The 23,317-nt window shown below is 43.3% G+C and overlaps 1 protein-coding gene across 3 annotated transcripts in view; it reads right to left on the bottom strand.

The window, feature by feature from the left end:
• Nucleotides 1-23,317, bottom strand: part of UNC13B (unc-13 homolog B) — a 199,285-nt gene that overhangs the window by 84,999 nt on the left and 90,969 nt on the right. Inside the window, exons 1-2 of one of the 3 annotated variants that reach the window (XM_061376546.1) lie at nucleotides 11,578-12,215; nucleotides 288-2,824 (exon numbers count right to left, since the gene is read on the bottom strand). The exons of 1 other annotated variant lie outside the window; for it this stretch is intronic. In XM_061376546.1, the coding sequence (XP_061232530.1) occupies nucleotides 288-2,724 (2,437 nt within the window). In that variant the 5' untranslated portion in view covers nucleotides 2,725-2,824; nucleotides 11,578-12,215. Of the gene's footprint in view, nucleotides 1-287; nucleotides 3,050-11,577; nucleotides 12,216-23,317 lie in introns of those variants that run through there. One more of the 3 variants, XM_061376548.1, reaches the window with a different exon arrangement.

Raw genomic sequence — 23,317 nt, 5'->3', positions numbered from 1 at the left:
CACCTGCTATTTTGAAGATGCACTGCAAATCACTCTCCTTCCCTCAAAGAAAAAGAAAGAAAAGAGGTGAAGCTTAGTAACATGCATTTCAGTGTGTTACACAATAAATTTCGGGGGGGGGGGGGGGAGGGAAGGTTGGTCAGTACTGTTGCATAGCATATGTCTTGTCTTTGTAACTATATCCTGATAACTCCTAATAAACTGTCCACCCACATAGTGAGGTTTTGACTACTGGCTGCACAAATATCACACCTCAACAAGTCCTTAAAAGCATTGTTTTGGTTTACCTGAATTTGTCTCCTCAGCAGAAATCCAGTTTCCTTCCTGTGCTAATTCTTTTAAGAGTCTCCTACGCATCTGCCTCTTTTCCCTCAGCACATTTTTGAAATTGTTGATGCATTTGTTCAGGTAGATGGTCTCTGCGCACACCTTGTCGAGGCTCATGGGTCTGCAGTCCTTTGCTGGCTCAGGTAGAGAGTTCACATCTCCCCCCGGCTCCTCAGGAGGTAAGCACTGCCCAGCGGGGATTTCACACTCAGATGATGGCATCGCACTTGAGGCAGGAGGTTCATGTGGAACAGAGGAAAGGCTGGAAGGAACAAGCTGCACCTGACCAGATGCTTCACTGTTGGCAGTTGTGTTTGCCTGGCTCTCAGAGGACTGACTAGGAGGGGTTTCAGCAAAGTTGTCAGAGCTGCCACACATACCTGAACTGGTCAGCATCAGGGTATTGTCATCATCCATCTGTAAGCCACTATCATCTTCTAGAAGGGCTTCAGAATCACTTGTCTCCAGTTTGTGAAACACCACCTGCAGAGCAGACCTGAAGTGATGAATAGCTTTCCCAAGCTTATTAGTGTAAAACTTCATGTCTACAAGATCAATGTTGTCCCGGGAATGGTCAAGGAAATACTGGGAATTTTCCAGGACATCCCTAAAGACCTGATCAGTTGGATCTTGATCATTCAGGTCCATTTGGATCATATCCTTCAAACTGTCACTACTGTCAGCCATTTCATCTGTTGTATGATCATAGCTAATAGTTGTCACCCCACTAGAAACATCTTCTCTTTGAATATCAGCTTTCTCCACACTGGTGAGTTTGCATGGAGTATCACCATCTATTTCAATCTCTTCCGTGGTTATCCCTTCATCTTTATCTAGAAGGGAAGAACAATTCTCAGTGATACTTTCAGTGTCAAGCTTGTGCTCGCTGCTATTGCTTGAAGCAGATATCTGGCTTGCATGACCTGAAGAGTCAGATGAGCAGCAGTAATTTCCATCAGTTAATTTGGTCAAACTGCTCACCTGTGGGTTTTGCAGAGATTCATGAAGGGCCTGGTGAACATCACTGTCATCTGAAGGCTGCTCACTGCAGCTTATTGGCTGTGCTTCCTTCCCACTTTCAGGTACCAAGTTGCTTTTCTTAGTCAAGGTTGATTTCTGCACAGAATCAAGTCTCTCCCCTACACACTGTGTTTTCTTGCTCGTGCTTTTATTCTTAACCTGGCCTGAGTCCGTTCGAAGGTGCCCACCTCCATCAGGATCCACTGAGCTGCTATGGTTCTTCTTGAAGCCAGACTGTGAAGAGACTGAATCTGTTTTGTGGCCCCTTTGGCCACTCTTATGCTTCTGCTCTTCACTGGTTGCAACCCGGACCCCTGAGCTTTGCAGAAGGGCAGACTTCTGTAAAATAAAGTCTCTCTGTTCACAACTGACAAGTTTCACAACTGCTGGTCTTGGAGTTAGTGGCTTGCCTGTTCCAATATTTGATCTATAAGCATCTTTTATATACTTACTGTACTGGATACCATTGAAACAGTGATACTCAGACAAGAAGTTACAGATAAGCTCTAGTGTGTTCTCACCATCTTCTTCTGGGATGCCATAAAAATACAATACTGGTTCTTCCTTGTGTACCTCCTTACTTGACTCCCGAGCATGTGTACCCTGGGTTTTGCTTGTGGAACCACTTTGCAGGCCTTCTATCTCACTCAAGACTGTGTCCACGCAGCTGGAAACTTCATCCACAGAGCCTTTTATCAACGTGAGATGCTCCCGGAGCTCTGCAATCTCTGTCTGGATGCGACTTATTCCCTGGAGCTCTTTAACAATATAATCAACCACGTCAGCTGAGCGATCTTTCGATTGCCGTCTACGACTCTTGTATGTGGCGGGGGTTTCCTGGAAAAAGTAATCCTTCCTTTCAGCTACCTCCTTCCAGCTCATGGTAACGCTCAGGGAAGAAAGGTCCTGTCCCTCAGACACTCTGCCCTTTCTTTCAGAAGAGGTCTGCATTGTACTATCAGAAGAAGTTCCCTGTAAATCCTTCTTGTTCTGTTGGACGGAGCACGGTATTTTCACATAACGATCCCAGTTCAGTTCCACCTCACCAACACACACTTCGCTCACTCCTTTGGAATCACGTCCTCCATCCTGACGGAAGTCCCCTCCAGCAGCAGAAAATTCAGTGCTCGCTGAGCTCCTCTTCATTCCACAAACAAACATGTCCGTTTCTATCTCCACTGGGGAGAGCTGGCAGTGATGAGCGTGGTTTGGATTCTCATCTACCTGGCCTTGAAGAAACCTCTTCATTTTGTCCCGCAGAAACAAGTGGAGTTTTTGTTTGCGGAATTGCTTCCTGCCCCACAGTTTTACAACAGGTTTTCTGAGCAGAAGCACAATTTCATTTTCTTGCCTTTTCAATCTACTTCTAGCAAACATCAGCACCTGTGCTTCTCATAGTGCCACAAGCTGCACAAGCACACATCAATCACTTCCTAATGCACAACTCGCATCCAGTTTTTACTCTGTCACGAAGCAGCTAACAAAAGAGGGGAGAAAACATTACATTTTGGTTCAGACAGAAATAGCCAAAGTCACTTAAGCAACAGAATGGAAAAAAACCCAACAAAACAGCATACACATAAAAGCAGACAGAAAGAGGATGTGCTATTTAAAGAGTACAGACAACATCTTGGTTTTGGCCACCTCCCCAGATCAGGTCCTTTTTTGTCAAAATAAGCATTCCTCACTCCTTCTTATATCCAATAAAAAAAAGATAAAATTAAAAAGAGTAAAAAAAAAAAAAAAGAAAAAAAAAAGGAACAATCAAAGAGCAATTATATGACCATTCCCTTTTTTTACCAGGTTTGCAAATTACTAAGCTGAGCTAAGCTGAGCTCCTGGCAATTGAGCACTGTGATTTAATTACCCTTCTGAATAGAAAATTCTGACAAGTATAGTGATTCTTCTATCCCTGCGTATTTCCTTTCAAGTCCACAGTCTTCATCCTTTCTTGCTTCAAACCAAAGCAGAAATCAAGTTTTAACTTGGCACAGTACCAGCTATCCCACAAGAATTGCACAGAGTGATGTGAAGTGGCAGGAAAACTGGATGACAGATTTTAAGTGTAAAAACTTGTTATTTTAATATTTTTATCTTAATATTTTGCTACCAAACACTAAAAAAAAACCCACTTAAAAAAACCAACAGAACCTTAAAGCTTACAAGCTCCTAAGTTAACCTGCAGTTAAATATGCCACGCTCAGCATATGTACGAACAGGCTGAGCTGACAGCATGAAGATTTTGCACGTCACTTCTACTCCAACCCCCAAGATTCTGCAGTGGATCATTTTCCCAATTTAAATCGCCACTGTAAAGAGCAACAACAACAAAAAAAACCCTATGTTAACTACTTAAAACTTTCATGGCTCTTCACTGCCGCACTCACTAAACAACAATCAGCCAGAGAGTAAGGCAGACAGACACCCATACAGAGGTCCTCCTGGAGCCAAGGTCACTGAATGACAACGTCTGGTGGTTCAGTTTGGACCTCCTGCTGAAACACATATTCTGATTCACATTCTTGCTTAAGACCTATAGTAATTGCCTTTCACTTTTATAATTACCTTAGTTCTAAAAACTTTCAGGCTAATTTAAATATTGCCAAGCACATCCTGCTTCGCCATGTTTTCTGCCGTGTAGAAAGGATCAGAAACAGGGGGTTTAAACTTGTTTTAGCTTTAGCTGGTTTAAGGCTAATATGTTGTGGTTCATAAATGCTGTTCCATTTGCACCTTCTCTGGCTCTCCCAATGTGGTCTTTGCAACCCTGAAGCCTTCTGTGGGGGGGACACATGTAGTCCCAATAGCACCCACTGGGGATTGCTGAACCAGGCGCTCAGCCCAAATGTTTCATGCTCTCATGGTAAGCAGAGGACAAAACACTACCCTAGGTCTGTCTGCACTTGATTAAGGCCCAATCCATTGGGCCTCCCAATTCCAAGCATTCTTACTGCCCAAGGGCCAGCTCCAGAGCTCACAGGAGCTTTCACCTAGTGCTTCTTTCAAATGTCACACAACCTCAAAGCACTAACTCGAAGTTTCTATACCTGCACCAATCCCAAACTGCTGCAGTGCAGAAACCCTCCCTAACACATCCTCCAGCTCCAGATGACAGCCATTCACACTACCACCAGCATTTCTCTGTCAGTGAGCGTTTTCATCCTGGTGAACATCTTGTTTTCATTTTTGCTGTTTCATTTTGGGGGCAGGGAACAAGAGAGTGGGTTTTGATCTGGAGGAAGCAACATTCGCAAATACCAATCTCTATAATCAGAGCTAATTAATATGCTATAACACAGGCTGCATCTGTGCTTCAGGTTTAAGCCTCATCATCCAGTGTTTCAGCTGAACTTCTATGACAAAGACAGTACCTGCCCTTATGTAGGCTAAACAAATTCCCTGTTAGATTGATTGTCGGCTTCTGAAAGAAAATATATTTTGGTTTTCTATATAAAATATAGAACAGGTTGCCCAAGGAAGTGGTGGATGCTCCATCCCTGGCAGTGTTCAAAGCCAGGTTGGATCACGCCTTGGACAACATGATCTAGTGTGAGGTGTCCCTGCCCATGGCAGGGGGCTGGAACTGGATGATCTTAAGGTCCTTTTCAGTCCAAACCATTCTATGATTCTACAAATTTTCACGCCATTGGTCCATAAAGACCAGGTCTTCTTTTTGAGGTCTTTCTTATCTACTTCCTCATGGGACAGTGCTGACGTAAGAAATACTTGCTCAAGCTCTCCTCTTCTCCCTTACACAGTTTACCTTCCAATTGAGTGGCTAACTGGTGTTTTAACACCAGAAACACTTTTGTATTGGTATCAAGAGGCGAGCCCTCATGGAGCAAGCACCTAAATTCAACAGCAGCCAAGAAGAAGAGCTCTACAGCTGTGGCTCCCCACACATGTTGCTTGAGGGGAGCACAGAGATGCTAATTTCAAATATTTACCAAAATATTGTACCCCAACAGTAGGAGAAAAGCCTATACCTGCTTGTGCATGGATTCCTTCAGAAAGCTCAACGTTCTTTTCGCATGCAGGTTTCAAGGCACCAGAGGGGCTTAATGATCAATTTAGTTTTAACAAAAAAGGAATCTGTTCTAGCGGGAGTTCACCCTCATTTCCTTTGTCTGCTGCAGCTCTCCAGTAGCAGTTTGTTAAGGAGAACACTTATTCCTGCTGAACACTTAACTTGCAGCAGTTTCAAAGCAGGCAGCTCAGTGCAAACACTACAATGCTGTCACGTTTAGTTATATATATAGTGTTTGTGGTATATACATATGTACGTTTAGGTATATATAGATACATAGAAATTGGAGGTTTTTGAAAAACTATCTTTGATTCCCAATACCAGCAATATATTTCCAGCAAGAGCTTCCTCCCAGGAAACAAGGCCAGAGCAGAACACGAGGACGGCAGCTCCGGCTCAGGGGGAAGCCTTCCACCTCTCCATGCAGTGGGTGGCAGTGAACGGAAATATCCATTTCCATTAAAGAGCAAATCACTGCCCACTGACAAGAATGACAAGAAGCAAGAAGCACCTCTCCCACAGAATTCCTCCCTCCATTCCCCATATTCTGCCACCCCAGAAACACACTCAGACCTGGGTATTCCCCCTCCTCATCCTTTGGGCTGGCTCCACAGTGCCTTTGTACCTCCTGCCAGGGTCCTTTCCTCCTCCTTTCCACCCAGGGTTGTGCATGTGCTCCTGTCCCCTTCCAGCACTCTAGCCTAAGTGCTCTGAAGTCACTTGTCTCCCTGTGAAGATCCCTTACTCCTCTGATGTTACCTGTGTTAGGGTCATACTTCTTTGTAGCACAGATAGGCAAAGTGACAATGGAAATTAATGCAGGTTCAGACAGGAAAAAAAAAAAAAACAAACTTATTTGGATGCAAATCCCAGAATCACAGACTGGTTTGTGCTGGAGGGTTGGAATGGACCTTAAAGCTCATCCAGTTCCAACCCCTGCCATGGGCAGGGACACCTTCCACTAGAGCAGGTTGCTTCAAGCCCCTGTGTCCAACCTGGCCTTGAACACTGCCAGGGATGGGGCAGCCACAGCTTCTCTGGGCACCCTGTGCCAGCGCCTCAGCACCCTCACAGGGAAGAACTATTTTCTAATACCTAATCTAAATCTCCCCTCTGACAGTTTAAACCCATTCCCCTTTTTCCTGTCCCTACAGGCCCTTGTCAAAATCCCCTCTCCAGATCTCTTGTAGCCCCCTTTAGGCACTGGAGACTGCAGAATCCTTGCTGAAGTCTTTTTCTCTTCCAGAATCAATTCCGGAGTTACATTGCACACAACAAGAAATCAAGTCTTTAAAGGAAAAGTATTTGCATCCTGGTATCCTCCCAGATACTGCAAGCCCTCACTGACTAAGTGAGCTTCATTCTGACTGCCTTTTTAGCAGGCTTTTCTCTCCAGGAGAACTCCATGCTCAGCTCAGCACAGTTGTCTCTGGGTTGGCAGACTGAAGGGTGGCATGCACCCCCAACTCCCCAGAAGGAAGCCAGGCTCAACCTAAGCAGGAGGAAGACATTGCTGGCTTTACTTGGGGATGTTTGGGTTGTTTTGCTATTCCCAGGATGACAAATTAAGATTTTAAACAGGGGAAAGAGGTGAACTATGACCAATAATGCACAGCTTATTACCTTGTCACCATGCACACTTCCAAAATATCCTTGAAATAAATGAGTAACAGTTATTTCTCCTCCTTACATATGATTTGCTCTAATAATAGGAGCAAAAGCATGGCATACCAGCACCAACGAGTGACAAAAAAGAACATGAAAAATCCCATGAAGGAATAAAATGCGATTATGAGATCTCTGCTTAGCTGGGGATCAGTCACACTTTACACTTAATAGCACCCTGGGGAAGATCAGGCTCTCACCAGAGAGATGGCTGCCATCACCCCTGAGCAGCATCTTCACTTCTGTTAGCCACTGGGCAATGATGGTTCAAAACCAAGGCAGCACTGCAATGCCTTCAGCACTGCCTTGCACAGCAGTGATGTAGCTGCAGTCAAGTGGAAGAATAGGTGGTGAGAGCAGCACCACTACGTCCATTAAGCCTCTGCGGAGATGAGGTAGGTTTATCTTACAGAATCATAGAATGATATAGGTTGGAAAAGACCTTTAAGATCACTAATTCCACCCATTAACCCAACACTGCCAAGTCCACCACTATCCATATTCCCAAGTCCCACATCTCCCTGTCTTCTAAATAACTCCAGGGATGGTGACTCCACTGCTTCCCTGGGCAACCTGCTGCAGTGCTTAACAACCCTTTTTACTGCCTATCTGGTTTTCATGCCACGAACAGAAATACTGAGACATCTGTACCCCACACCATCATGTTAGAAGGTGCTGGTACCCCAGGGCAGATATGATGTTCAGAGTCACCAGCAAAGAGGTACAAAACCTATCAACTCTGATTAAAAAAAAACCATTTCACAGCAGCCTCTCTGGCTATCAACTCATGCCACCATGGCACTGAGTGAAGTCTTTTAGATTGTATTTATAGCATGGTCCACACGAAGTGGTATTGCATTACCTGTACTAGCAGTTAGTAAAAAGCAGTAAAATTACTGATAAATGGTGTTGCTGCTTTGTAAAGAACCATTTAAACATAAGGATATCAGTAAGTAAAATGCAGGACATTCTGGAGGAAAAAAAGGTTTTGGCATTAACAAGAAACAGAAATCATGGCTAAGGCTGCCATAGCAACATCGCCCCAGCACTCCGCATGCTGAAACATCCACTCTTCCTGGGAATATTATAGCATTTTTAAACACATTAATTGCTCAAAGAATCTTAACAACAAGGCTTGACAGGACATATGAAGGGTTACCACCAGCTTCGCCTATTTTTGACTTCTGGAGGTGAGGATGCAATTTTCTAATTAACATGATGAGATTTAATTTTGTGTTGGAACATACCTAAACATGACATCATCGCTTGCTTTTGAGAATGTGTCTGTTTTCAAACCTTCTCCTGATAATTAACAAGAACTTTAACTTTTAAGTCCTGGCATGAGTGATGGGAACAAGAAAGTGATGAGCAGAGTGATCTTGGCCAGAGCAACAGGATCAGAGGACAAAATAGACTCTTGAAAAATGTATTCACCTCAAGACATTTTGACTAAAAGCAAGGTACAGAGAGACACATGGCACGTCACAGTGGATTAAAGAGGAAATACATCTATACTATTGAAAATGCAGTAGTTACAAAAGGACGAGAACTATTCAACACTGGGAGCAAAGAAACTATTACTCCACAGTCCCTCGGTAACCCTTTCACAGTCCTATTGCATCCAAACCTCAGACTAGGTTTTTGTCTAGGAATTAACAGCACAAGATGTGCAAAATGTGCAGAACCACATCCCAGCCCTGCCTGTAGAACTTTCTGAAATTTTAAGTACTTCCAACGAGGTCTCCAGGTTTCAACTGTACCTACAGGTTTGTTTCAATAAAGGTGGGCAAAAACTGCGTTACAACACTTCAATGCAGACATCAATGAGAGCCAGCCTTCACACTGGTCACATTTTAGACAAACAAACACTTGAAATCTTTGCAGAGCAGTCTGATAAATGTGACAAAAGGACAGGTTTGGCCAGCCAGTCTCCCTCATGGTGGAAAACTGATGCAGGGAACACTGCACACTGGCTGAATGAATTAAAAAGTCCTACACCTCCGAGACTGCAGTTCTCACCTTTTACACAAGGGCATTAAACAGGGGCAAAAACTGCCTCTGAGTAACATTTCGCTGCAGCGGCAAGTTATTGGTGTAGCTACAAAGTGAAGAAACAGTAAAAATTACTAGAGTATGAGGGTAAAACACCCACTGAAATTTTGCAAGTGCATTCACCAGATTCACTGTTGCGAAAGAGCATGAAATTAAATTAATGTAATTAAAGAGTATCACTATTTAGTAGAGCAAGGAGATAGCACACCCTGCCTTAGGTGGTATCCTATTCAAATATATGGGACACCGTGAAAGTTGGTAAGTGGGTCTCAGCCTTCTGTAAAATGAGACTAACATCGGTCATCTACCCAACATCAGTTCTCTAAGAACAGCTGGAGAGGGACTGAGATATTTGGGTCTTTTAAGTCCAACTGTCTTGGGAGCACCCAGACAGTGCCTCGGCAGCAGGCAGCTCTGCCATTCTTTGAGACATTCTTATTCCCTCTGCAAGCCACATCCTTCTGTCAAGACAAAAACAGCAGTGGCTGGCACAGCAATGCACCAGCTGCAGTAACAAATGAGGTCTGTCATTACCTGGTGGCCAAGAAAAGGTGGCATCCAGAAACAGAAGGAGGTGTTGCCCCTGAGGGAGGCACAGGATGGAAGCTGCTCACCATGGAAGGCTCATGCCTAATCAGTAGCAAGCTAAGTCTAAGGCACCTACCTAGTTCTGAGACCATCCTGTGCTGAGAAAAGGGCAAAAAGAGTAATTGACTTCTAAAAAAGAAGAAAGAAATCATAACTGCTTCTATCATTCATATGTAAAGTCATTTCACTCCATATCTGAGCAGCAGCTATGAGAAGATTAGGAGCAGACTGAGAAGCAATTAGGTTCAGCAGCTCCCTTACTTCCAGAGCACAGGGGATTTGTACACAGCTGAATCAATCAATTAATGTTTTCCCTATGACAACCTAATGGGGTAGTTGTTCCTTAAAACAGATTTTTCCCAAATCAGGATCCTAAGGACTAAGCATTATATTGAACAGATGAGCCAGGAGCAAGAACTAACTTTTTGTTTAAAGGGAACAGCACCAAGAACTGAAACACAAGTACTGGAGCATCCTGACATGCTGGCTTGCCTTGGGATTAGAACTGTAGAAATGCCTGCTAGCCTTTGGGGAAAGGTTTCTGATTGTTCAGCAACCCCTATTCAGAGAGCAGAGAGAAAGCACTCCCAGTACAAACCCAGTAGTTCTGTTTAAATACGTTTTGAGAGCACCGTTATGAAAATGCTAAGAGCTCTGCCTAGACAGACAGAACATGCTGTGCCTTTCCTCTACTTGTAATCCAGTTTACAATCCAGCGCTGAAGCAATGGTGTGCTACGTTTTTGATAAGGACCTCCAAGAAACACTCATCCTTAGGAATTTTCCCAAAACTCTGATTATTCCCTGGAGCTGGTTTTTGAGTTAACAGCACCTCAGCTCACAGGGACACTCAGGGTGGGGAAGGACAGGCAGCACGTACTAACACAGGGTGACAAATTAGGAGACCCAACTTCTGTTGTCAGGGCAGTGCTAGCACAGCTGTGGTATGGACTGGTGCTATACGATTTTGCTCACTGCTTCTGACATGACTCCTTTAGAGCAGACACACTCGGCAGCATTCATCCAGGCTGGGTGAAGGTAACGTAGGCAGCTGATGGAATAATTAGGGTTTCCAGCTCCTGCAGCGCTCTGCAACTAAAATCCTCCTGGGCTAAAACTGCAGCTTTACTTCTATAAGCTTTCCCCCTTTCATCTTGAGGACAGAAGACCTTAGCATACTGTATTAAGTCTTGATGTTCATCCCCAAAAGGCTCACCCCACTGGCGAAGGAAAGATGCCCATATAAAAGGAATGAAAACTGAAAAGATATCTGAAACAGTCACACCATCTGCTCTGATTCATGAGCTTGTACAGCACCCTCATCGCTCCTGCATGCCAGTCATTTTATCTCATCAACTCACAAGCTTCTCGGCACAGGAAATCAGGCCAGTGACAAACACCGTGGGTTAAAAGCAAGCCTGTTTTAAGTGACATTTAATGAAGAATCAAGCCAAAAACTCACAGTCTATTTGCTTTTCAAGTGACCAAATTTAACTTATCCCCAAATCCCTCTCCCTTTTACTCTTCTTCACATAGTGATTTTGATGTCAAATTCCAGCTGAGAAACAAACCCTCCCAACAGAGAAGTATGAGAAGTAAACAGACACTACTTTGATCAGAGCACCAATAAGACATCTACAATTAGTGACTAATGGGTGAACACAAAAACTGAAATACAGCATACAAATAAATGTACTAAGAGTAAATTGTTTCTGCAAAGCACGTGTTTAAACCCAGTCAGCTTCATATGGAGCTGTTTAGCTGTTACTAAAGTAAACACACACACACATGCACACACACACAGAGTCCACTCTAAAAATAAAGAACAGTTCTTGGTTGCTGCCTGCTTGCAGTAGGCAAGTATTCCAATCATTCCATTCAATCCAATCATTCACTTACCTTGCTGGTTCAAAATAAAATACAAGGCTAAAATGTAAAGGAAATGTATAGAATTAATAGAAAACTACAGAATACAATAGCTTGTTCTCATAGAAAAAACAAGTCCTGCAGGATTCCTAATCTTATTAAAGGTTCACCAGAGAGTGAACTTTCCCCATGGAGATTATAAACATATTGTTGGTGTCCCATCTCAGGTAAGAGGGAAAACAATGTTAAAGGCACCGAGAGTATCCTGTTCCACAGCAGCAGTAGGATGAGAAATCACGTAAAGTTGAAGGCATATTTTGAACGGCGAAGAAAAAAAATGCAAAGAGCTACTAAAAATCCAAAAAGCAAAAAACAGCAGAAGCCAATGAATGTAAAAGCCAAAAATGCAGAAATCCTGTCGGCTTCCAGGGGTATCCCTCAGCAGAAATTCATTAGTTCAGCACCACAGTGCATCTTTTCCCTTTCTCAGGCAGTACCAAGTACAGTTAAAACTTCATCCTTCTCTTCAGTTGTGACTCAACAGAAAATATTGTACTTCAGAGGCAGAGAGAAAGCTGTGCAGCTATTGCTACTTTACTCCTCCTCGTCAGCTGCTTGCTGCCTAGCTCCTCACACACGCAGCCTCCCCGCTTCACTCCTCGCCTCGGAATGATTCTCCACTTTATTATCCATTCAGAAGGAAACACGAACTGATGGAGCCAATCTGACTAAAGACAAAACGCACTCCTCTGGCATTACGGGAGCAGGCAGTACAGCGCAGCGAGCCGATCTGTGCTGGAAAAGCACTCTGCCCTATTCCTGGCATCCTGCAGGATTGCCGAGCAGGCAGGCTAGGGGTAAAAGCCCAGGACTCAACACAATCAACCAGCTCCAAGGAGATTCTTCACCCAACTCTGACATAGATGTTTATTTTTGTAGCTCCTGTTCACCCCCAGACTAACCTGCAAGATTCAGCGACGCCCTCGCTGAAGCAAATCGCATCCAGTTTCCAAGGAACACTGGTACGAGTTCTGCTACAAGTGTGGGGGATTGAACACCCATTGATCTCACGTTTCCCCAAAACAGAAGTCACATCGTTACATAAAAGAATGACTGCAGGACTGTTGTGCACAGAATCACATCCACTCGCATTCTACCAATATTCCACTCCCAGGAGTGAGGAGCGGCAGGCATCCATCCTGCAAGAAGTGCCTGAATCAAAGGCACCATTTATTTGCCCCACAAATGTGGTGGGGTGGCATTCTGAAGAGGCCTATATGACTTAGCTGTGGAAATGCCACTATCCTCCCATCTGCTCAAATACCTCCTACCTCTTTGTGAGCCAGCTTTGCTGTGAATGATACTTCCCCTCCAATCTCTTACCTACAACCAATATCATCTTTTATTTACCACTTCCCCCACAAGCATCACTATCCTTCCAGCCCTGTCCTCGCTGCATGGGATATTCTCCCAGCACCTTCTGCTTTCTGGTCCCACAGCTCCATCCCAGCACCTCACCAAAGCTTCAGCTGGCAGCAGCCAGGCTGTGTCCCCATCAGCTCGTTTCTCTGATGGATGTAAGCACAAGCTTTTCATACAGGTAGACTGATGCTACAGTTCACAATACTTTGTCTCAGCACCACTTACCCCTGCTCTCTCCATGCGTAGCCACAGCGCTGTCCCTTGTAGCCCAGCACAGAAATCACACCACCAGCCTCCTTTCAGACCCTCCCCAAGGTTAGCGCTCCTCTGTGGTCACTCATATCCTTCAATCCCCCAGGAAGCCCTCCCTCTTTTTGCACTGTCTCTCGCTGCAGCAGACTGGACCATAGGTCAGATCTTCAGAAGTGCTTTAGCTTTAAATGATTTTAAGGAGCCTGACCCCAAGTTTCTCATTATATGGTTGCACCCCACCAGGAGAACAGAGCTCCAACCCAACTAAAGGCACTAGCTTCCACTGCAATAGAATTGATGGCTACTGAACACACCAACTATAGCACTTGGGCTCAGAGCCGAAGCTCCGTATCAAATTCATCCACATGAGGATGAAGACTGCCCAACTGAGAAAATAAAAATGCAATCCCAGATTTGCGCAGCACTTAGTTTCTTCATAAGCTCTGCATGTGAATAAGGCAAAAAAGATCTTGCCAGGGGTCTTTTTCACAGCATTAGTTAAAAAGAAAAAATTAAGCATCTGTCAGACAGCACTTTCTTATTCACATTAGTGCTCTAGAGCACCTGAAATACCCATTAAACAGCCTCTCAAGCTTTTATACGTGTTACTTTTGCAAAAGTTCGAACTACATCTTGCAATTGCTGCTTTCCCTCTTTCCTCCTTCAGCTTTGCCTGTCCTTACAGCTGTTAACACCACACATTAGCACATGCAAGTCAAAGATGCACTGGGGCAAAACCCAGAATCCTCCAGCTGCAGCTCCTGAGCCCCAAAAAGGCTGTGCAGATTTCCAAGCACCGCTACATAGAATGCCAGTACTCCCATGCTGCCTCAAAACAACAGGAATTGAACAAAACATGTTAAAAATGAGCAAGTCTCCCAGACAGACAGGCAATGAGGTGCTGGAAGGTGTCACAGCCCTTGCCATGGTTCACAAGGAGGTGGAAAGGAAAATGTGGATACAAAAATATGGGTGCCCTCAGAAGCAAGGGAGATTGCACATTTCAAGCATTCAGAAAACCTCACCTAAACACAGGAGATTGAGACAAGCTCTATTTTTCATGGATGTTTTGTTTATGGAAATAATTTAGATTAGAATCGGGAAAAATAGACACGACATGCATCTGAAATAAACCTATTAGAAAGAGTGTGCTTTACCTTAAGGCTCAAAGCACTGAGTTACTTGCCTTCTACTAGAGAAATACCCACTTAAAAATTTAAATACTTATTGAAATCTTTTAATTCACCAACAGATTTTAATTTTAGGTTGAGCCAGCAGGGAATTATTAAAACTGATAAAGCCCAGCTCAGCTATATAGGCCAAATGCTTTGATGTCTGCGAGGTATACATTACCCTTTCTTCTTTTTTAATCCTCATTATCTGTTTCATTCCAACTTCCTGTAAAGTACTCAATTACTGATAAAATTGTAGAAAGCAAGCAATTCCTTCACGAGCACGAGTGGATTAACCGAAGGAAAATGAGCATGCTTTGAGCGCAGGTCCTGCTCCTCTCTCTCCCACACTCACACTGCTTCTCCTGCAGGAAGAGGAGCAGGAACACTTTCAGCATCCTGGCTCCCAGGGAAGTAAAAAATTGGGTGGCTAAGTAAACTAGAGAGTAAGAATGTTATATAGAGAGATGAAACAAAGAGACGAGAGGAAAAAATGTGAAGAGACAAGAAAGAAGAGACAATGGAGAGAGCTTCTCTGGAACAGCAGCTGCGTCCAACTCTCACCCAGGTTTAGTTCATCTCACAAATGGCAACCCAAGAGCTCTCTAAAACAAATCCATTTGTTTCACTGGAACAAAAATAAGAATCATCTGTCCCAAATGAAACTGCCCACTCTACCTCCCTCCCTACAGACTTCTCAGTAAGGTATTTTTGAGTTCAGTGCTGCATTAGACCTCGGAAGTTCAAATACACAGCATAAAGCTTGTCAACTGACTCAGCAGTGAAAACATGCTATTTATTATCTTCTTCAAAGCCTCAAGAAGATCCAGTCAATCAGCAGTCTAAAGATGAAGTGTTAATGAAAAAGCAGTGACCTCCTGCTGTTTGACAGCTGTCTCCAATAAATACCACACTTTGAGGAACTGTGCATCACCACAACCTAAGCAGTGCTGCTGAGACAGAAGCCTGGAAGAGAAGAGACTGTATATTCCAAGACATTTAAAACTAGCCTGTCAATGCCATTTCTGTTGTTACAATAGCTCCAGAATACACTTACGAAACATATGCTTAAGATGTCACTTTCAGATGAAAGAACATATTTCTTTAAGAACATGTCATTCAAAGCACTGATTCTCTCTTTTCCATTTAGGAAAGGGTAAGGCAAAGTGCAAGAGCAACCTATATGCTCAGAGAGGAACAAAGGAACAGGTAGCTCCTACAGCACCCTGCAAGCACCTTGGAAACTGGCCAGACATTAGCCTTGAAACACTTGAAGAAAAGGAAGGCAATCATCTCCCCCCCAAGCCTCAAAAGTTCTCCCTCCTTACAAAACAGTTTTTTTTGGTAAAAGTTTAATTATTTGGTTTACAGAAAGATAACAAGAATAGCACTGGCATGTTGAAAAACCTGCTAAAGGTCACAGATATTTGGACTGCTTACCTTCCAAAGACAGTCAAGGTAAGTTCATTTGTTGTGACTAGGTGAGACCAAACCACTGGCTGACTGGTCTTCATAGGAAAGATGTTTACGCTCCACTGGACCCCAAGACATGAACATTCCTGAATTAATAGAAGGAAAGCCTTTCACATGAGAATAACAGGTATTTCCAAGGCCAAGGATGTAGTAAGACTTAAGGAGTCGGATTTTCATGAGGTTATGAGTTAGCACAGCACTGATGATTTTGTAGAGACACAAACCTTTTACACCTCACAGTTCAGGCTTATCTTTATCAGGCAGGGATTGGTCAGAGACCTTAAGGAATTGCCTGCAGTGAGACCTCTCATATCGTTCCCTCGGCAGCTGTTGCTGCTGCCACTCCAGTCAAAAATTCCACCATGGGCTAGAACAGATCTAGCCTGAAATGGGAGATCTTAAGGTGCAAAACCCTTATAGGGAGCGCTGGTCATAAAATTAGGAAAGCTCATATTAAAATCGTCCTCTATTCTATTTGTTTACAGTCATCAGTGTCACTCACAACAAAACCTTTCCTGAGTGACGTGAGACGGCTGTTCAAATGCACAAGCTAAACCTGCTTGCCCCTTTCTTGTCTCCATGTATGGGTTCACACCCTGAACTTTTGGGATACAAAATCAAATACTATCGGCTCTGTCACCCAGCATTTCATAGAAAAGGGTATTTTGTTCCTCATCTGGTAAATGCCAGACACTTCAGGGCACAAACAAGCCTTACCTCCCAGGAACCACGCTCCCTTTAGAAGCTGCTGCCGAGACAATGACAAACCAGCTCATCACAGCCCACACCAGCCTTCACACTCAAGACTGAGACACCAAAAGCAGAGCTCTCTCAGGTGATGGGCTCCGGAGCAGCATATTGTCTCCCTGTGCCCCAGCAATTACAGACCAAAACCTTCCTTAAACATGCTCCTAAAAACAACTGAATCATAGGAGCATAAAATCATAGAATGAATGCCCCTAGAGCTGTTGCCCTGTGTTCTGGCTGCCCATCCGAAAGCACGGAAGCCCTTCTCTAACTGAAGCACCCATTCACCACTTTTTAATCCAGATGTACAGGTAGATGAACTCATAGCAAATCTGAGCTCCTGCCCTGCAACTCAGTTGACTCGAAAATTTTACTATGTGAGTGCCCACATTTCAGAAACAGCTGTGAATCTGGCTTTTAAGGCTAGAGTCAGCTTGAATACCTTAGGTCAACAGGCAGTGAGAAAGCATCTACAGCAGAGAAAACTCTCCCTCTGCTGCTTCCTCCTTCAAATTACATCTCTCTCCCTCCTAATGGTATCCAGAACATAAGGACTTGGTATTTCATGCAATTAGAAAATTACAATCAATGTCTTAATTGCACATCTAATTAAATAATCAGCATCACTAAAACGCAGAGGCATCTGAGCATAGGCATGTGCTGGGGGTGGAAAAACCTGAAATTATACTCAATTATACTCTCAGTTAGAGCAGTAATTGCTTTTGATCAAGAAACCTGGGAATGAGAAGTTGCAGATGCTGTGAAATACAGATCTCAGGTAGATGTAACAGCCTTCAAACACAAAGTAGTTGTGACAAGCACAACAGAAGTAAACTATTAAGCATTTCTACTGTAAATACAGATACAGAAATAACAGGCTTAACTTGCAGCAGTGGAAAGCTAGGTTAGACATCTAGAAAAGTTTTCAATCGTAAGTATAAATGAGTGTGGAAGCTACAAAATCTCCATCCCATAAGGTTTTAGCAAGAAAATGTATTTTTCAGAGATGCTTATGAGGAAGATGGATGGTCTAGTTAATCTCTTCACATACTGCCTGGGTTTTGGCTTTACTGCTCCTTACCTCTGTCATTCCAGAACTTGTCTCAGGTAGGGAACCCCAAGCTAACACATGTACCTGCTTAAAAGGCATGAAAGTGTGCTGCTCCCCACAGATGGTCTGAGTGACAACCCAGCTGTCCACAACATAACAGCTTAGTTCAAATGCTTTTGAGCATGTTTTCCTACCTGGGCTTGACAGTGAGAACAGGGAAATGGTCTCTAACAACTGTTCATGCATTCTGCAGAAACACAGGTCCAGCATCCAAGGATGTGGCTACAGGAATTCAATGCCTTGATCCTACAGGGTAGCACCCAGTATGAACTTAAAAGTAGATTCTTTTTACAGTGCAGGTAAGCCTCCTTCTCAGGAAGAAGAGTGGGTATTCTCCTGCCCACTGAGCAAGAAACTGTTTAATATTGTTTTCTTTGTGTTATTCAAAGCATGACTGCATGCAGGATTTACTGTATCACAGCCAGGCCCTAAAATTACATGCAGTTACACCACTGTTCAATGCAGGGGGCTAAGGAGTGTTCTCTGCACTCACCACCATATTGCTCAAGGAATTCAAGCACTAATTGGTGTTTTCATAGCATACCTGTGAAGTGAGAAAGTCCCTATTACAATTGAAGAATGAGGACAGAGTCAGGTTAAGACCTTCTCTGTTTGGACAGCCATCCCAAGACAACAAAACCCTCATTTTTCAGAGTAATTAAGTTTGGAGCATATCAAACACTGTGAAGTCTGGCTTCCAGTGACTTCTCTTACTGCTCTGATGGCTCGTTTCCAGAATCTTAAATCTAATAACCAGAAATCAGTTCCTGGATCAGAAGGAGAGAAAATGGAAAAACCCTTTTCAAAAGCCAGCATGGCTTGTCCATCATCATGCAATAACATGCCAGAGGAGTTACAACTAGTGACCTGATGGAGTACTGCCCAGCTACCTTTGCTGACAGATTGTGCCCTATACCAGCACCTTCTTCCTCATTTGCCACAGATGCACCAACATTCAAACAGCAGGGAAAAAAAACGTTTTACTGCCCTACCTTCCTTTTTATGACTTCTGCCTTAAATAATACACTTTTCTCTTAGGCAGGAATAACTTCCTGTATTTATATTCCCCACAGAAGGCAGCAGTTGATTAACAAGCCTAAATATCCCATAAATAATTGTTACAGACCACATATAAGCCTCTGTCAGTCTCTGAGGACACTGTTAGCGTAGGCACTGAACACGAAAAAAGGGGCATTGCCCCACTGTACCTCTGACAAAGCTGATCTCCAGCAATCATACTCATATTAATAAGCCCACCCAGTAAAGACACTTGTCAGGCTCTGCAGAATGGTCCTGGATTAACCGTGTCTAGAAATCCAGTCAGTCTGCTCCCCTGATGGGAAGGGACAGGGAAGGAAATTTAATGCAAACAAAACCGGAGAATAACTGGATTTAGAAAGCATCTGCAAGGGGATGAAAACTGTACTACAAGGCAGGCTTTGATTACATAGCTGACCTAAGCCCAGTGTCTGGGAGGCCAATTAGCCCCTTCAGCAAGACTGTGACAGGATAGGCAAGCAGACTGACCAAAACACACCCAAACGAGGAGCATGGGTGGCTGGGGTCATTCCAGTAGCTGCTGCCTCTGCTATTTGCTCTCAAGTCACAGAAATCAGTCCACCTTCACCAAAACTGGAGAGAGGTGGATGTAAAGACGGTTAAAAAGGGATGATTCTAGCAGCTGCACACTGTTGTGTATTAACTAGCTATTACTACTGCGAGCTAAAATTAGTGTGATTTAATTAGGATGAGTAACATGTATCCATGTCACTAAATATGAAGGAGACTTGTACTTGCTTTAAATTAAATTCCTTAAATTAGGCATAACAAAATTCAGAGTGAATGCACCAGCCAATCTATACAGTTTTGTGTAGACAAAACTGGATCCTTCAAGTACCCGCTATATGAGATATCACAAAACCACTTGCATGCATTTCAATCTGCTGCACTAACAAGATACATTGAATAAATACAGAAAAATCTAAATAAATTGCAAAAGAATTTAGCACTCTCTGTTTCTCAATAACAGTTTCTCCAAAACGTGTGTGTTATTTTAAAATACAAGGTGAATATTGACTCATTAACAAAAATAAAAAACAGATGGAAATATGGTTAAAATAAACTGGTCTTTTACATAAAGCAGTCTCAATTTGTATTGCATTTATTTCTGTATGTAACTTCTTAAAGTAACCAAAGTGAGGCTAAATAGATCTATCAGTTCACAGCTAAATCTGAATACCCAGCTATCTCTAGTATCTCCTTTTTAGGGCACAGAGCCAATTCTGTCTTGATACTCCCTTGCTTTTCAAGCTCTCCTACGAAATAATTTTCCAGCATTAGCTTTTAAAAACTTTTAATGAACAAAGGTTCAATTGCAATTTACTGTCTAAATAAGCAACTGAAATCCCATGAGGAATTTTAGAAATCTCATTTAAGAATAAGCCTGTTTACAAACTACACCATATTTTCTGAAACTATTCCCACTTGAACATTTGTCAGAAAATAAAATTATATCTATGACAGGTTCATTATCAGGCATGAGTCACTAATAAGTACTGTTCTTCAAGTACAATACTTGAACCCTCTCGCTGTCTAGCATCATTAATGTCTATTGCGCAACTGCATGGAAAAGCCATCCAAGAAGGACTGCAATGTGATTTTCACAATTCTGTATCACTGACGGCATCTAAGTAGCAAATAACCTCTCCTACACACCTCTGGTTGTGCTCTGAAAACCACAGGGTCCTGCAAAGCGGCACAGCTTGGCAGCAAAGGCAGGAAGGTGGACAGCGTAAGCACAGGGAGGACATGCTGTGTAAAACAGTTATGGAGGCTGTGGGTCCATGGGCGTTTCTCACAGCCTACTTACGAGACTTTCTGGATGATGAAGTCCCATTCTTTGCTCCCACAAGTGACTGTCATACAATAGCTTTCATAAACAGACACAGTTTAGATTAATTAGAAACAGAAAGGGCAAAGAAACCCATTTGGAAGCTGTTCACTAACAATTAGAAAATCACTTTCTGATTTTTAGCCTGGGTTTGTTCATAACCAGCTTATAACCTTCTGTTCTTGTGCTAACATTAACCTTTATCTGAAATGGCTGTAAGCTTGCCAATGTTTACTCCCATGCTCTATTAGTACACGGCAGCAACATCCACTCTCAGCTTCCCGTCTGCTAGCTGAGACATACTTACTTGGTCTCATCTCACACCTTCAGCACCTCCCTTGCCAGGGCTTCTGCAGTGTCCCCTCTCCCACTTCTCTAACTTACTCTGTAATTTTTCCAATAGTCCCCATCTTCTTCAAACAATTTGCTGGCTTCCTACATGGCATATTAGACATATGATGGAAATACAGGCAGATGAGACCTACTGCCCACCTGGTATGTCACAGCGTAGCACTGAATATAAAGCAGCATGCAATTACTGTCTTCACTAATAGCCCATTTTCCAGGCAGCAACTTTCTTTCCCAATTGTTTCTACACCCATGCTAGTGAAGGCAGACTAAACGAGCCTAAAGGTAGCCAGTATAGCCCTTCTTTCTCTCTTCCTCATCCAGCACATATGAGTGGCTTAAACAGGATCCTCTTGTTTTTAGCAGGACAGTCCCATAGGCCAGAGAGTAGCACCACTGGTCACCTGGTACCACAACATCCTGCAAGCCTGAAGGCACAAGCCACCCTGTATGGCAAGACACTTGCTGCCTACAGCGCGCCAGTAAATTAGCACTCACACTTACAACAGCCATTCCAGCACCTGGTACCTGCATGCTTGAGAAACAGGTGACAGTCCCAAGCTACATTTGGGATTTCACTCCAGCTTTATGCCTAAATTATCTTTAGTTTCATGTCATAGAAAGGATGAAGGTGTCAACGTGTTCAGGAAACTCTCCCTGCAGAACAGATACGCCATACCTTGATGTTCTCCAGAGCCTTTCAGCAGAGGATGTATATTACAGACCCAGTTCACAGGTCACCAGGAAAGGCTGCAGGCATTTCTTACAGATTCAAAAGCCAAGAAAGGGAAGAACCAGTCCCACTTTTACCACACACTGGTTTCTAATGAGACCAGACCACCAAAAAGCCCTTTTGAAAGTTCCAGTGATTAACCATCAAAGCAATGGAAATGAACACACAGCTTGACCCAGGTCAGTCCTCCATAATGTCACAAAATTGTTCAGACTGTAAATACGAGCAGACAGTAGACAGCTTGTTGGTGGCCATTACATGGCTTAAAAGTCCTGTTCCGAATGCCAAGAAGGGAGTCTGGACGCAAAGAAAGTTCTTGTATCACCTGCCAAGAATTACATTCTCATGAGCAGCATTCACTTGCTGTACCAGAAGACCTTCAAGTGGCTTTAATTCTATAAATCAAATACATTTAAATGATTGAAAATAAAATTCAAGTGCTACTCTATTCTATAATCTATGCAGCACCAGCCAGAACTGGAGTCCTGCTAGCTTCAGGCATTACATTAAGCATTAATAACAGGACTTTGACTTCCAAATGCCACCTTTACAATGGGGGAGGAAAAGCAATCATTTTAAAGACAGATGCATGGTACGAGAAGATTTCGGCTAAAAAAACCTTACACAACTCCAGAAATTAGCTCAGAAGCATGCACCTAAAGAAGTTGTGTAACTATGCAGCCTGAAAAACAAGAAACAAGGAAAAACAACACTAAAAGACAAAACCGTCATGCACTAAGCCCCTTTTTCTGACCCACTGCCACCTTCTTTTTCTACAAAGTCATGATGCTATTCAAAGGGTTTTCTAACGCTGCATGAAGGGTTAACATTTCATTTATGATGCTCTCAGCCTGTGCTAGTTAGTTCATTTCTCCCCCAAGACTTGTGCTTTGTAAGCCAAAGCCCACTGCTATCTCCTCGGTGCAGCATTTCTTGCACAGATTGCTTCAGTAATACACAACACTGGGAAATATCCCCTCCTCCCACACAGAGCCTTAAAAATAACAGTGTGAAGTCTGGCTCTCCCAACAGCCAATGCTATTTTTAATGGCTGCGTATGTGGCAGGTAGGAGTCCCCCCACCCACCTTTCCCATTGCACCCCTATTCAGAGCAGGAGGAACTGACTTACTCCAATGCCAGATGAATCTCTCTTGATTTCTATTGATGAGCATGATGCATGCCATGGTCAGGACACCACAGGTTTCTGTGCCCCACTCCACAGCAGATAAAAGTCTCCATCAATAGAGCACACTTCTGTAATTCTTTCTGCCATTACACCCCCAAAACAAAGAGGGGAGTTATGCTTAAGGCAGCAATGATCACTTCATCTCCACCATTTTTAGTATTACCATACAGTCTTTGACATATACTATATAGAGGACTTGGTCCACTCTCCAAACAGGTCTGGTTCCATTTTTCTTGAAAGCTTTAGGCAACTGCAGCAGCAGGTCTTGGGAAAAGAAAATCACTTGTGCAAAGAAGTATTTGGATGAGTCTTGGTACACATGTGAGTGGAAGCTGGGCAGCACCAGGCAGTGGAAAAGGGCTCACTGCAGTTCACCCTGGTTCAGAGGTGCTCTGGGCACACAGATAATTCCTTCAGCCTGCAACATGCAAGTCAATT

The sequence above is a fragment of the Neopsephotus bourkii genome, unplaced genomic scaffold (genome assembly GCF_033783945.1).
Source record: "Neopsephotus bourkii isolate Nb327-2 ecotype Australia unplaced genomic scaffold, CSIRO-AGI_Nbou_v1 NB_1721, whole genome shotgun sequence".
Classification (NCBI taxonomy): Eukaryota; Metazoa; Chordata; class Aves; order Psittaciformes; family Psittacidae; genus Neopsephotus; species Neopsephotus bourkii.
The sequence above is the reverse complement of the archived record's forward strand: the minus strand, read 5'-3'. Positions and strand labels throughout refer to the sequence as shown.